The sequence below is a fragment of the Thrips palmi genome, unplaced genomic scaffold (genome assembly GCF_012932325.1).
Source record: "Thrips palmi isolate BJ-2018 unplaced genomic scaffold, TpBJ-2018v1 HiC_scaffold_2, whole genome shotgun sequence".
In the NCBI taxonomy this organism is placed as follows: Eukaryota; Metazoa; Arthropoda; class Insecta; order Thysanoptera; family Thripidae; genus Thrips; species Thrips palmi.
This window is the reverse complement of record NW_023144629.1, coordinates 2,160,713-2,175,246: the sequence shown is the minus strand read 5'-3', so window position 1 is coordinate 2,175,246 and position 14,534 is coordinate 2,160,713. Positions and strand designations below refer to the sequence as shown.

General features: G+C 58.3%; 1 protein-coding gene across 1 annotated transcript in view; it reads left to right on the top strand.

Annotated features, from left to right (window-relative positions):
- Positions 1-11,290, top strand: part of LOC117647609 (forkhead box protein O-like) — a 36,756-nt gene extending 25,466 nt beyond the window's left edge. Inside the window, exons 2-7 of the mRNA XM_034389456.1 lie at positions 3,592-3,774; positions 6,441-6,710; positions 6,784-6,999; positions 7,125-7,532; positions 7,712-7,934; positions 11,181-11,290. Coding sequence (XP_034245347.1) covers positions 3,592-3,774; positions 6,441-6,710; positions 6,784-6,999; positions 7,125-7,532; positions 7,712-7,831 — 1,197 coding nt within the window. The 3' untranslated portion in view covers positions 7,832-7,934; positions 11,181-11,290. The remainder of the gene's footprint in view (positions 1-3,591; positions 3,775-6,440; positions 6,711-6,783; positions 7,000-7,124; positions 7,533-7,711; positions 7,935-11,180) is intronic.
- Positions 11,291-14,534: the final 3,244 nt, after the last annotated feature.

Genomic DNA, 14,534 nt, shown 5'->3' with positions numbered 1-14,534 from the left:
ATGGGAATGTGTGCGTAAGTTTGTGTGAGAGAGTCTGCGCGTGTGTGTGTGTGTGTGACGTGTGATGGGTAGCGTGGATTTATTTCGCCAGTCAGGTGAACTCGTCTACAACATCGTCTCGAATACCAAACCCACGTATTAAAATAAAAATTTTTAAAAAAATTGTGTAACGTGTTGCTAGGGCAAGTTTTGGCGCGTGAAAACGGTGAGGGATGGGGGATGGTGACGTCGCGGGACGTCGCCGGCTCAGAGGGTTGGGTCGACCGGCTATGTTCCGCGTGGTAGTCGACGGCTGCGGATTGTAGATTCGGTTATGACTCAGGCTAAGTCTTATTACGACTGGTTATTTTGGACTGATCAAAACCTAGTTGCGCATAACCTTACATCTAGAAGGTAGTGACAATCGCAGCAACTTCGAGAGTATTGTTCGCAGACACGATAGGTCGGACTGCCGTCGGCCCCCCAGCTACTGCCTTTGCCGATCCCGCCCTTTTGTGCCCCGACCAAACGGCATCAAAGTTTTTTTTTATTGCTTCTTAAACATTGTCTGCACTGTCGCGTCACCGCCTCCTCCTCCACCGCCGTAAAAATTTGTCGGCCGACACAGCGCCACCGCCACCGAGGGTCCCCGGCGTCGGGGGGTCGGCGTCGTCGGCGTCGCGGGGCGGCCGCGCCGGACCCTGTGCCGCCCCGCTGCCGCCCGGCCGCCCGGCGAGGAGGCTTGAAGAATCTGGGTCAATCAGGAGTCTATTCTGGGCCGGCCGGCGTCGTGGTGCGCCCCGCCCCGCCCCGCCCCGCCCCGCCCCGCCCCGCCCCCTCCGTCGTGGCGGCGTCTCGAAGGTGGGGGCTAAAAGGCGGGAGATGTCGGCCCCACGTGGTCATTTAGCTACGTGCGTGCGTATGTGTGTGTGTGGGTGTGCACACGTCTGCTTGTGTGTGAGAGCGGGGAGCGCGACGACGCGCGGAGGCGGTCTGGCGGACGCGGTGGCGAAGGGTTGTACGGCATATTCCCTTTTCTCCAGAACTCACACACACACACTCGCCCACTCGCGGCGGCGTCTAGTAGTTGGTCTGGACTTCCCTCCCCACCCCGCCCACGCATTCCTCTGATTAAACCTTTCCATCGTCCTCTTATTCTTTCCCGACCCGCCCCTCCGCCGCCCCCTCCCCGCGGCCGTTTCTCGCGTCCGACGCCGGGGCGCTGCGCAGGGCTGCGGCGGCCCGAGGGATGGAAGGGAGGGCGGCGGGGAGGGTCGCGCTGAAACGACGGCAGAGCCAATTAGATGCCGGTGGCGATGAGAAGTGCCGGTGGCGGAGCGGCGGCGCGCGGTTTGAATCAGTGCGGGGGAGGGGAGGGGAGGGGAGGGGGAGGGGAGGGTGCCGGACGGGGACGTCGTGGCGCGACGGCCGGGACGGCGCCTCCTCCCTGACCCTCGCCGTCTACGCCTCGGCTGCCTCGACTACGCGACGCCGCGCCGCGGTGCGCTCCGGCGACGTGTGCAGGTGGAATTGAGTTGACGGCTCTCTTCTCGAAGCCCTGGCGGGCCTGGCGGGGCCTGGCGGGGCCGCCTCCGTCGCCACCGTCGTCGTCGTGGTTTCGGCGACGCCGGTCCGTCTGCCTGCTGGTGCGTCCGCCCGTCCGTCCGCCCGTCCGTCCGCGTCTCCGCCGCGCTGTCCGATGGTCCGTGCCGTATAAAAGTTGGTCGGCCAGCACCGCCGGCACCGCGCCCCACGCAGCCTCACTGCTTCAGCCTCGGCGTCAGCCCCACCCCGTGTAGTATGGCCGGGTCGTAGTTAAAGTTGTCGGGGCAGTGGAGTCTCCATAAAAACGATAGTGGTCTTCCTGCGCCCCCCGGGGGCGGGGCGGCCCGGGGCGGGGGTTCGCGATGAGGCCGGGTAGGGAGCAAAGTTTGGCCGCTTTTCGAAGACTTTCTCTTAGTCTAGATGAGCGGCGTGGCGACAACGGGGCGGGCGGGTCCCGGCCCTGGACGCCGTGGACGCCCGGGACGGCCGGGACATGGCGGGGCTACACTTCTTGGGCTCCGGGCGGCACTTAGGCCAGCGGGGGCGCGCCAGGGCGGCCGCTAATGGTGCTGCGGCCCACCAAGACCCCCAGCAGCACTACCACGGGCAGGTTGTGGCGGCCATCCAAGATGCAGCCTTGGGATTGAACTTGGTCGAAATCTGAATGGCCGCCCGCCTGCCCGCCTGTCCCCGCTGGTGGCGGTGGCGTTTCGTAAGCGCGCTGTCGCCGCCTCGCCTCGCCTCCGCTGCATGCCGTGCACTTTGCGCTCGGCCTGCTCGGCCTGCTCGGGCGCACGGGCGTGCGGGGCGTGCCCGCGTGCCGGTTTTGTGTTTGCTGATTCAGCCGAGTACTGTATGCGACGCCCGCCCCGTCCCGGCACGCCGCGGCACGCCGCACAGTGGGCCAGAAGGCCGGTGGAGGCGGCCAAAATTCTAGACGCGTTTTGAGCTCCAGAGTCGCTAATTGTGACTCGAATAGAACGTGTGACCCCACCAATGGATTGCTCTCCGAACGAGGAATCCATTGGTGGGGTCACACGGTCGGTTGGTGTCCCATTTAGCGACTCTGGAGCTCAAAACGCGTCTCGAATTTTGGCCGCTCCGCCGGTCTTCTGGCCCACTGTGCGCCGCGGCACGCCAGGCAGGCCGCCGAGATGCTGCCTACACCGTCGAAAACGGCGTCGCGGTTTGATAAACATTTATTAAAGATGTCGGGCCGGGGCGGCGCCAGGGTCACTCGCCACCGCCGGTCAGGACGGGACGGGACGGGACGGACGGGCAAAAGTGTCGAGGCTGCGTGGCTGCGCCTCAAAAGTTGGTATCTCCGCGGATCTCGTGTCGAAGTGGCGCGGCAGCGCGGAGCGGAGAGCTGGGCGGAGACGATTTCGGTTTCGGCGTTGTTCCGAAGCTTGGCCGTGCCGGCCGCGCCGGCGGGGGGGAGACCGTGACGTAAGACTTCATCGTGATCAGCCGACGACGACGTATCGGGAGCCTCTCTCCCTCTCGCCCTCTTTCTCTCTCTCGCTCACTCAAGGTCGTCACTTGTCTTGAGCATTGAACAGTTGGCGTCGTCAAGGCGAGTCGAAACAATCTCAACTGGTGTTCATTTCTTGTTATTTCACGCGGCTTCGAGTGATTGAGCGCGCTGTGTGTGTGCTCGTGCGAAAAACAGCTTAATCCTTGGAAGCAAATACATCTGTGTAATTTCAGGCAGAGCAAAAAGGGATTTGGCATCCCTGGGAATAACGGTGTGCCGGGGCGGCCGGAGCGGAGCACAGTGGGCCAGAAGACCGCGCAGGCGGCCAAAACTCTAGACGCGTTTTGAGCTCCAGAGTCGCTAAACAGGCCTCGAACTGAACGTGTGACCCCACCAATGGATGGCTCTCCGAACGAGGAATCCATTGGTGGGGTCACACGTTCGGTTCGAGGCCTGTTTAACGACTCTAGAGCTCATAGCACGTCTAGAGTTTTGGCCGCTTGCGCGGTCTTCTGGCCCACTGTGCGGAGGCGTCCCTCCACTTTTCTTTTTCCTTGTTAACAAGTTTCCCTGTTGTTTCTTTGTCGCAGAACTCGATCCGGCACAACCTGTCGCTGCACAACCGCTTCATGCGCGTGCAGAACGAGGGCACGGGCAAGTCGTCGTGGTGGATGATCAACCCGGACGCCAAGCCGGGCAAGTCGGCGCGGCGCAGAGCCACCTCCATGGAGACCTCCAAGTTCGAGAAGCGGCGGGGCCGCGTCAAGAAGAAGGTGCGTCACGACTCGAAAATCCAATCCTCTCTGTTTGGCCGCCAACCCTTATCTATGTTTACTTCTTCTGTGTCGCACTTACAACATACTTCTGCAGACTCTTTCATTTCTCCCTCCGCAAGCGCGCACTACCCCTTCTCAACCTGGCGGCGCCGAGGCAGTGGGCCGGAAACTAAAGTGGCGTCGGATTGAACGAACAGTGAACCCCTTAGTCGAGTCGCGACTGGAGTCCAGGCACTGCACCGTGCCCCCGCCCTGTCGGCTGCTGGCCCTCCCCATCCTGTTCCTGTTTCCTTGCCTAATCCGTTTTGTTTGTCTTTCACTTTGTTGCTTGCCTGCGAATGTCGCACGGAAAGGCCTTCGAGCGCGGGGTATGTACAACACGCCCACTGTTCTGTTGCATGCTGCCGCCGCCGCGGTTCGGTGGCGATACCCCACGACACCGCGAGGCACGTAACACGAAGGCCCGACGGCCCGAAGGGGCGGCGGGGGGAAGGAGAAAGAGAGCCACAGCGGGGCTGGCGGCGGGGTTCCAAAACCCTGAACCCGCGGCGACGTTGTGAGGTTCAGGGTTCGAGCCCCGTCCCCAGCACCGCTCTCCTTTTTCTTCCCCCTCCCGGTCTGCAGACATGTCTCTGTCCTCATCCTGCTGTACGCTTGCTTCCGCCTTCTCTGTCTTACACTCACGCCTCCGCTTTCCCACTCGCTGCTAGAGAGAGACGCACAGTGGGCCAGAAGATCGGTGGAGGCGGCCAAAATACTAGACGCGTTTTGAGCTCCAGAGTCGCCAAATAGGACTCGAATTGAACGTGTGACCCCACCAATGGATTGCTCTCCGAACGAGGAATCCATTGGTGGGGTCACACGTTCGGTTCGAGACCTGTTTAGTGACTCTGGAGCTCAAAACGCGTCTAGAATTTTGGCCGCCACCACCGATCTTCTGGCCCACTGTGAGACGGGGAGAGCCCCCTGCGTGCGGCGCGTAGGCTGTCCCGCCGGCCGTGCCTGCGTCCGGGATGCCTACCCGGCAGGCGTCTGGAGCGAGCCGCCTGCAACACGGGGTGCTTGGGCTGGCCTGGGCTGGCCGCCGTCCTGGGCACTGTAGGGCACTAGCACTGTAGGCACGCCAACGTGTGCTCGGCCTGCCACGGCCGCTCGCTCGGAAGGCGCCCAGCCCAGCAGAGCGACGCCGCACGTCGGTGTTGTCGCTCCGTCTCTCTCGCTCCCACGGCGCGTCCCGTGGAGGTGCGAGAGAGACGGGGCGCCTCGCGATGTGTGCCGAGTGGTGCCGAGCCGCCGAGCGCACGTGGAGCCAAGGCGCCAAGGCCGAGAGCGCGCGGTCGCCCAGTCGCGCACCCAGTGTTGCCACATACGTGCCTCGAAATTCCCACGATGCACCAAGTGCCGAAGGGTTGCCAACTTCGGCCTGCCTACCAGGCAATGTCCCGTTGCCTGTCGGCAGCCTGAGGTTGGCCACCCTTTCCACGCTGGTGCATCGTGGGAATTTCTGCCTACTTATGTGGCAACACTGCGAGCACCTGTAATACCCAGTCCGTAGTCGCGTAGCGTCGCGTAGCCGAGTGGCAGAGAGGCGGTGGCACACTCGAGTCAGCCGCGTTGCCGGGCCGAGGCGCCCGCAGGTACTGTCTCCCTCGCACGCGCGGGGCGCGCGCCGGGCGTGCGAGAGAGACAGAGGGACTTGACGCGCGACCGCGGACCGCGCCGTTTCGCGTTTCGCCAGTGTTTTGGCTGTTTTGGCGCCCCGTTGAGCTGCTCGCTGCTGTTGCTGCATCGGCCATGTGCCGGAAGGGAGCTAATTACAGTGCTGTCGTAGTGGAGTAGAGGGGGGGCTGCCGGCGGCGTCTCGAAATGAGTAGCAGTGTGACGCTCTTTAATTGGAAAAGTATCGATCCCCGCAGCCGTTCCGGCCCGGCTGGCCCGGCTGGCCCGGCTTGCCGCCGCGGGCGTAGCGCAGCGCGACGCAACAGGGACCCCCTGCCTGCCCCTGCCTGCCCCTGCCACGCCGATGAAATGTTTACGAGCGTCAAATACAACACCGCACGCTCCAAAATTATTTCCGACTCGGAGATTTTTTCGGGCTGATAGTATTTTTGGTTTCGTCGTCGGGAGACAAAAAGTGCGCTTCTGTCTATTGCTAGCCGTCACGGCGGCGATGGCGTTGGCGTTATCAGATGTCGCGGGGTGGGGGCGGGGACGCTTATTGGACCGGGTCTTGCATCACTCGCTGGCGCGGCTGTCGCGGCTGGCAGGGTTAGTGCTTGGGGGCGTCGCCACAAGGTGCACCGAGGTCTCACTCGCGTCGCCGTGGCGGCCGTGGCGGCCGTGGCCATGCACCGAATGGCAGTGGGGTGGCGCGCCGGGCCGGTGCCAATATATCAGGCTGATATGCGAGTCCGCTCGGGCCCGGATGCGTCATCGGAAGGGTAATGCCGGCAGCGTGGTGGTGGCACCACCTGTAGAGTGTAGGGCCTCCTAGCTATCTCGCCGGGCTGCCTGCCCCGCCATGCGCTCAAGTAATACGTAAGATTCTGTCAGGAAACTGGCAAAAAGAGGTTGGCTGTTGGCTGCTGCGCGTCTGGCTGGCTGTAGCGCCTTGTGGTGGTCGACCCGTCCGTGACCGACGTCGCCGTGCTCCGTGTCTGCAGGTGGAGGCGATGCGGAACTGCCTGGGCGCCACGGACGCGTCGCCGTCGCCGTGCTCGTCGGTGTCCGAGGGCCTGGACCTGTTCCCCGAGTCCCCCATGCACTCGGGCGGCTTCCAACTCAGCCCGGACTTCAGGCCGCGCGCCTCGTCCAACGCCTCGAGCTGCGGCCGCCTGTCGCCCATCCCCGCCGTGGAGCCGGACTGGGGCCCGTCGTACTACGTGGCGGAGCAGCTGGCCGGCACCCTGGAGCAGAACATGAAGCTCTTCACGGTAAGCGGCGCCCTTAATGTCCCCCCCAGCTGCCCCACTGTACATATTGGCTCACTTGTTTGTCTGCCCGCAGCCCTTCACCAGCCCTTCGCAGCAGCAGACGACGACGCAGCCCCCGGAGCCCACCGGCCCTCCGCCCCCGTACCAGGCGCCCTTCGACGTGTCCTACAGCCCCACGGGCCCCGCGGGGGGCGCGGCCGGCGGCCCGGCCAGCCGGCTGTCGTTCGTGCCGACCTGCCCCGTCCACCGCCTGCAGGGCTGCTCCTGCATGCTGCAGTGCCCCCCGGAGGTAGGCCAGGCCGCCAGGCCGCCAGGCGGGGCCGCGATGGTCCAATAAGGCACGGCGCCGCGCGCCAAACAAGCCTTATTGCAATAAGCCGAACCGAACCGACTGACTTTGTTTTTCCTGCCCAGAGCGTCTCCCCCGGTGCGGCCGGCATGTCGCCGACGTACCAGCGCTCCGAGCCCTCCCCGGACAGCAGCTACACGCAGTCGCGGCAGCAGGCGCAGACGCAACCGCCCCCGCCGTACCAGCCGCCCTCGCCCGACGCCCTGGACGGCCTGGACGGCCTGCCCCCAGACTCGGCGGGCTCCCCTCTCGGCGCCGGCCTCGACGGCGTGGACGGCATCACCGCGCCCACCACCATGATGGGCCAGATGATGGCGGCGCTCAACCCCACGCTGCTGGACGACCTGAACCTCAACATCGAGGGCGGCTTCGACTGCAACGTGGACGAGGTGATCGAGCGCGAGCTGAGCCTGGAGGGCAGCCTGGACTTCAACTTCGGCCAGCACACGCAGCACCTGCAGCCCCTGCAGCAGGTGAGCGTCCCTCTGCGTCACGGACCTGGAGTCCGCGAGCCGCCCTACCCCCGCCCTCCCTGGAACCTCTCGAGCGTCGCGGGGCGTCGCGGGGCGTCGCGGGCCGTCCTTGCGCCTCCCTTGACCGCTGACCCCATCCCGTCCATGTGTGTGTTGAACGTGCCGCCGTGTGTTTGCAGACCGTGTCCTCGGGGCCGCAGGGCAGCTCGCACAGCTCGCAGCACTCCGGCTCGACCCAGACGGTGGCGCCGTACGCGTCCGTCGCACCGGCCCACTCGGGCCACTCGTGGGTCCACTGAGCCACCCCGCGCCCCGCGCCCCGCCCGCACCCCCTGGGCCTGCACTGCAAGTGGAGTGGTGCACGCCCCGGGCGACGTGCCGGCGGGCCGGCCGCGGCCGAAGGTACGTACGCACGTCAGTCTCTGTTTCTTGCTTACTATGGAGGCAGGTTGGCCTCGCCCCGACTCGCCTCCCTGCGCTGTGCGGCGCTGTGCGGCGCTGTGCTGCGGCGGCGTTCGAAGCTGCCTAAGCTAATTTGGGCCGCGTGGCGCCGCGTCGCGCCGCCCCGCCGTCATGACTCGCGACCCGCCTCGCGACTTCGGCTCCGCTTTCCCCAGATTGGCGGCGACGCGCTGGAAGCTAAGGCGCTGGAAGCCGTGCCCCTCCACGTCCTCCGCCTCTATCACTCTATTCGATTGGCGGTGCCCGGCCGTGCTGCTTTATTTCCTGTTTCATTCGTGGGCAACTGGCGAGTGGAAGTCAGCGTGCAACCAGCAGGAACCAGCACCACCACAAACCCCCGCCCCGCGCAGCGTAGGCACAGGCCCTCTCAAACCGAACCCCTTCCCAATTTTTTTCAGCTTTGCATTTTGGCGCCGGCCCCGCACTAGTTGTTTGAATTTCTATCGACGAGGGCGTGCGTGGTGGCGGGGAAGCGGCCGCCCCGCCACTCGGCACTCCGCCGCCGCGGCCGCAGATTTATTGTAATGTCGGCCCCGTTGCCGCTCGCCGCGCGCCGCGCGCTCAGTCTCGGTGACACGTTTGACTTGGGTCGGGCGCGACAAATAAAATTTGCGTCGCCGTCGTTGTCAGCCGCGCTGGCGGGGCGGGGCGGGGCGGGGAGCGCGATGAGGGGTGGTGGCAGCGCGTCGTGGTGCCTCTGGCCCGGAGTCGGAGTGGAGTCACCCCGTTCTCCGTTACGTCTCGCGGTGGGACCGCTGCGCAGTGGGCCAGAAGACCGGTGGAGGCGGCCAAAACTCTAGACGCGTTTTGTGCTCCAGAGTTCCTGAATGGTACTCAAACCGAACGTGCTCCCCACCAATGGATTGATCTCCGAACAAGGAATCCGTAGGTGGGGTCACACGTTCGGTTCCAGTCCCATTTAGCGACTCTGGAGCTCAAAACGCGTCTTGAGTTTTGGCCGCCTCCACCGGTCTTCTGGCCCACTGTGCGCTGCCGCGCCACGGCCGTAGCCTTAGCAGTGTAGCTTGTCGGGGTGCGTCGCGCCGCGCGTCGCGGGGCGGTTCGGCGCGGTTCGGCTCGGCTCGGCCACCTTTGTTCGCCCGGCCTCGCTAAATCCCTCGGCTACTTTAGCTAATTGCGTTTCCCCGCCCCGCTTCGACAAGTGCCTTCGGCCATCGGCTTTCAGTTTGATTCTTTTCCCTTTCTTTTTGTCCTCCTTTATTTTTATTTTTTTTTTTTCGCGCGGCGTTGCGGCCGCCGGTCGTTTTATATCGCCGCCACCCTTTTTGCAAATGATGAGTGATGGTGGACGCGCGCTTTTGCTTTTGTCGGAGACGCGACAAGTGCGATCCATCAAGGGAGAGAGATAGAGAGAGGAGAGGGAGGAGAGGAGAGGGCCCCGGCCCGACCCCGCCCTGCCTTTCGCCGACCCGCTCGCCGCAACTCTTTTCGGAACGCGCCCCGCCAGCCCCGCCAGCCCCGCCGCGCTCTCTGACCAAACACTGACCTTGCACCGCCACGCCGGCCACGCCGGCCACGCCACTGCCGTGCCCGCTCCAAGATTCGGCCCGCGGACGGTGCTTCGCCGCTCTGTCTCTCTCTCTCGCACTCCCGCGGCCCTTGCCTCGTTGTCAAAGAGTTCGTTAAACCGTCCGGAAGCCCGGACACTCCAGCAGACTGATTCCGCAGCCGTCTGATTCCGAACACTGCTTCGTCGCTCTGTCTCTCTCGCACCGCTACGGACCGCCCCATGAGTGCGAGAGAGACAGAGCGACGAAAGCAGTGCTCGGAATCAGACGGCAGAGCCGTTTGGTCGCGCCGTCTCTCTCGCTCTCTCGCGCCCCGCAGGGTTTGGCGAGAGAGACGGCGCGACGGAACGAGTCTTCGTAGTGGCGCGGCAGTCCGGCAGTGCCCGGCACCGGACCGACGGCTTGGACGGCTTGCCGCTCGCCGCGGTCAAGGTGACGTGGTGACACTGACGCCATGGTCATTCGGCCAGCCGCGCAGCGCAGCGCAGCGCAGCACCCCAAGGTGGACGACCTCTGACCCCCACTGCCCCTAGGTCAAGGCGATCATTTCTTTAATAATTTGTTTTTCGGAAGCGATTTTCTTTCCTTTTGCGACGCGCGGCCGGCACGGCCCCTCGTTCCCGTTCTCTTTCTCTTTATTTGTTTTGGTCGTTTCCGCGAGCGAGACAGGGCACAGGGGGCGCCACCGTCACCGCGACACAGAGAACCGGGGCAATACAAGATAAGGGATGCAGGAACCGGAACCAGCGGCGCGGCGGCAACCAGGTACCGGCGCTGCCGTGCGCTGCCGCCGCGGGTCGGCGCGTCTGTCTCTCTCGCACCCACGCGGGTCGCCGCTTGAGTGCGAGAGAGAGGCCTCCCGTTCGGAATGAGCGTGTCGGCGTCCTGGCCGTCCTGGCGGCGGCGCGGCCGCCGCGAGACATCTTGATGAGAATCTAGTGCCAGGCCACGAGCCATTGATGCGTGGTCGCGGTGGTCGCGGTCCTCCGTCCCTCCCCATCCCCACCGCGCCGTCTCCGGGGCGCCCCGCCCGCCCCGCCCGAGCTGGCAGTCTGGCCGCCCTTATGCACGATTAATTCCCGCAGTAATACGCTCGACTGGCTGCCTGCCTGCCTGCGCCCCGATCGCTCCCTCGCCATCACTTGCCTGCCATCCACCGATGAGTTTATGCCTGCCCCTCCGCTCCCTTCTTGATCGGGAAGGGAAGAAGGCCGCGGCAAGGGTAGACAAGGGCGGCGACGCGGTGGCGGTGCGGCGGTCGCTTCGGATGCTGAGCATGCTGAGTGCGCCCCGGTGGCACCATCGTGGCACCTCGGCGGTGCCGTGACTTCCCTTTGCCCTCCGTGATGAACGGCCGGGGGAAAGGGGGGGGGGGCTTCGGCGCCGCTCTCCACTTTTTGTTCCTCCCTCCAGTTCCTCTCCAACTTAGGTGGACTATTATATATCTCTGGTCGCTACCTGGTCCTTGCCCGCGGCCCCGACTGCCCCCCCCCCCCTCTCTCTCTCTCTCTCGCTCGCAGCGCGACGATAAATCGCGGCCCGCCATCGCGTTTTGATTCCGTTTCCGTGCATGCCACTTTAGAATTGGTCGTTGCGAGGACAGCCTCGTCCATCTCTCCCCTCTCTAATCGTTCCCCCCCCCCTCTCTCGGTTGCAGGGAAGACTTTGAACGGTGTCCGGCTGGTTTCGGCGGCGTTCGCGGTGACGGGGGTGTTGGTCTCCGACGGCCCCGACGGCGACGGCCCCGGCCCCTCTGACGGCCCCGCCCCACCGAGGCCTCAGCCCGCCCCCGGGGCCCCCGCTGGCCTTCCCCGGCTTTCGGTTGGGCTAGTCACTCTCCTGGCCAAGGTGGACTGGATGCACCATGACTACCATGACGCGGGACAGGAGGCCGGAACCGAAGCTGTCCGGACCAGAACTCTAGGAAAAATTGTGAAGTCAGATCAAGTGACGTGACAGACTGTCTGACTCTTTGTTTTTAATCTCCAGTACTCCAGCTCAAATATTGTTTTCAGTTTGTGTTAGTGATTATTGTTACGATGTGGCTGCTATTCGTATGTACTCTGGCTTAAGTGTATGAAACATTTTGGAACGTGCCGTTTGAGATATGTTGTTAGATTGACTAGTTTAATTATTGGCTATCTTTTAAGTTGAACTCTCACACAGTTATTTTTATTCTTTCTTTTTTAACTTCTCAGTTGTTTTCTTTCATTTATCAGAAAATGCTGTCATTGTAACCTATTTATAGAACAGATGATTTATGATGGTCAAATTTGATTGATGGTTTCTTTTGGCTACAAAAAATCCACAGGTGTCTAAATTTTAAAGAAAGCAGGCTTGCCTATTTTTGATGAGTTCACATGTATTTAACAGACCTTGTTTTATTTGAATGTTCTATCCGTGTTGTGTATGTTTGGCAAGCAGAGAAACTTCTACTGGTGTTTGTGAGAAGGAAAGCTGTAGTGAAAGAAAGGCATTGATTATCAAGCGGGACTGGGGCGAGCGTTGCGAGCGAATGAGTGAAGGAACAAATGAATGGCAGAACTAGTGTGTACCTGAATAAATGAGTGAGTAAATGCATAAGCGTGTCTGTGACAAGCACTCGCCCCTTATGCAATTCAGTCAAATATTGACCATTCCGCATACTTTAGACCATATGTTAAAAAAAATGTGCCAACAATCACCTAACATCAATGTCATGTAACTACAGAAAAGTTACTTCTTAGAGAGTATTCACTCATCCTGTGGGGCATAAGATGCCAATTGTTTCTTTTTTCTTGTTTTAAAAATAAAGCTGTCATTTATTTGTTGTCTGCAAATTATGAAGGCTTTTCATTTTGTAATTTTTAAGGGTTGAAATATTTTTCATTTTAAGTACAAATCATTGATAGATTAATGCTTATTATTTTTGTACATGATGAGTCAAACTGGTGTTATCTTTTTCTTTCTGTTGTTCATTATTTGTATATCGACATTGATGCTGTTAAAGATTAGTTTGGACACAAGCTTGGTGTGATATCTCTACATGATAGTTAAAAAGTCAATTGTAAATTTTTGGCAACTATTTCTGTTTGTTGTAAGATAGGGTATTCTTTATTCTGCATACAGATATATGCATATGTGCACTACCGGTCTAAAGTTTGAAAAATGCCTGAGATGTGATGCTTCAAATTAGTTCAGTGTAGTGACTTGTGAAAAAAAAGCCTCCAAATCCTGCTCATGAAGAGTGCTGAGGAAATTATTTGGGTGTACATAAATGTTAAAGTATGTAAAACACTCATTATACGGTAATACACAAAATTTCAAATTTTTCTTGGTGCTAATTATGGTCTAATTTTGAATCTCACTGGCAAGATATGTTAATGCGTATTAAAGGCAAATCATTAGTTGCCTTCTAGACATATTTATTATGTGTACAAAGTACATTGCATTAATTAAGGATTCATTAGGCTTTACTCTTTACTTTGTTTGGTTTTCTACTCAAGCACGTTATTTTGTTGTTTTGTAAGTCACTCGCTACCATTGTGCTCGAACTTCTGAACGGTAGTGGACCACAAACTGTGTGTCACACATCATGTAAGTATATGTGCAACAATTTTAAATAAATGTTTGTATATCTATATGTATATTTATATGTCCTACTGTTGAAATTGAAAACGTGTGTATTTCTTGATGTTCTGTTAAAAGATTATTTATGTCATCTTTTGAGACGCACATTCAGTGATATGAACATCACTAGTTACCTAAGTTGAGTGTTGTACGAAATAGTTTAATGCATCAGCTTTGTTGGTGATTAGCACTGTGCTGATGTTTCAAAGTGACTTTGCAGAAATTACCCAAAATTACAAGCTTAGTGTGACACAATCAAGCTCCTTGGCATTATAATCTTCTGTGGTTTAAAAAACGAGTGGGAAAAATGGATGTGAAGTTGCATGTATTAACGAAATCCTGGAGAGATTGGGTGATGAGAATTCAGGAATAATTTCACATGAAGATAAATTTTTATACTGGTTTTTCGCATGTTATCACAGAGTTTTGTAAATGTGATCACTATTGAAAAATTGGTAAGAAAATTTTGTTTCTAAAATTTTGTCTGGATTTTATTCATTTTAAAAATTGAATGCTATCTATTCAATGTAACTACAAATTTACACTGCTATTGGGCCACTTCCTACCATTCATAAATGCCAGATCAAATGTTAGTTACTACTGATTTATGTCATTTCCATAAAATAAGTAGTAAATCTTGAAAATCTTAGCTAGCTAAGATGGAAACTGCATCACCTGCATTTTCTCTTAGTACTTTTCATTATTTTTAGTGCATTAAGTAGTCTTGCTGTGTTCTACCGTCACTCTCTTAGTATTGCAATTGTGAAATGCCAGTGAAGAAATGTGCATGATGCTCAATGGTATGCCATGATCACAGTTTTCCAACGTGTCCCTGGAAAAGCCTCTGTGGTCAGCTCTCTGCATAATGTTATGATGGAGTTGTAGGCTCAGTGTCAATTGTATATTTGATGTAATGAACAGTCAAGAAGTGAATAGGTTTCTGATAAAGTTAAACCTAGTGGTGCTTCATGAAAAGTTTGTTGCTAGCATGCCTGAAAGGGGCCTGGCGGTATCTAGTCAGCCTTGTGTCAGGCCCAGATCCAACGCAATGCAGCGACCAGCAATGCGCTGGGTGGGTTTGTCCCACTTCCAAGTTAGGCTAGAAGAAACGAATTGTGATTTGATTATTGAGAAGCAGGTTACTTAAAGTAATATGTGGTAGGAAAGCTGTATACATAACAATTGTGCCATGTTATTTACAAAAAAAAAATCTCTATTATGATGCAGACATCCCATCTTTGTTGTTATAAATAGTAAATCAAATTATTGCTAATTTTTCCTTTTATTTCACCACCCATCCCTCTATCATTCATCATCACAAATAAATATTGGAAGAGGACCTGAAGAGAGTCCAACAAGACAATCTTACAGCCAGGGGTTTTCATGTAGAACACCGGACAAG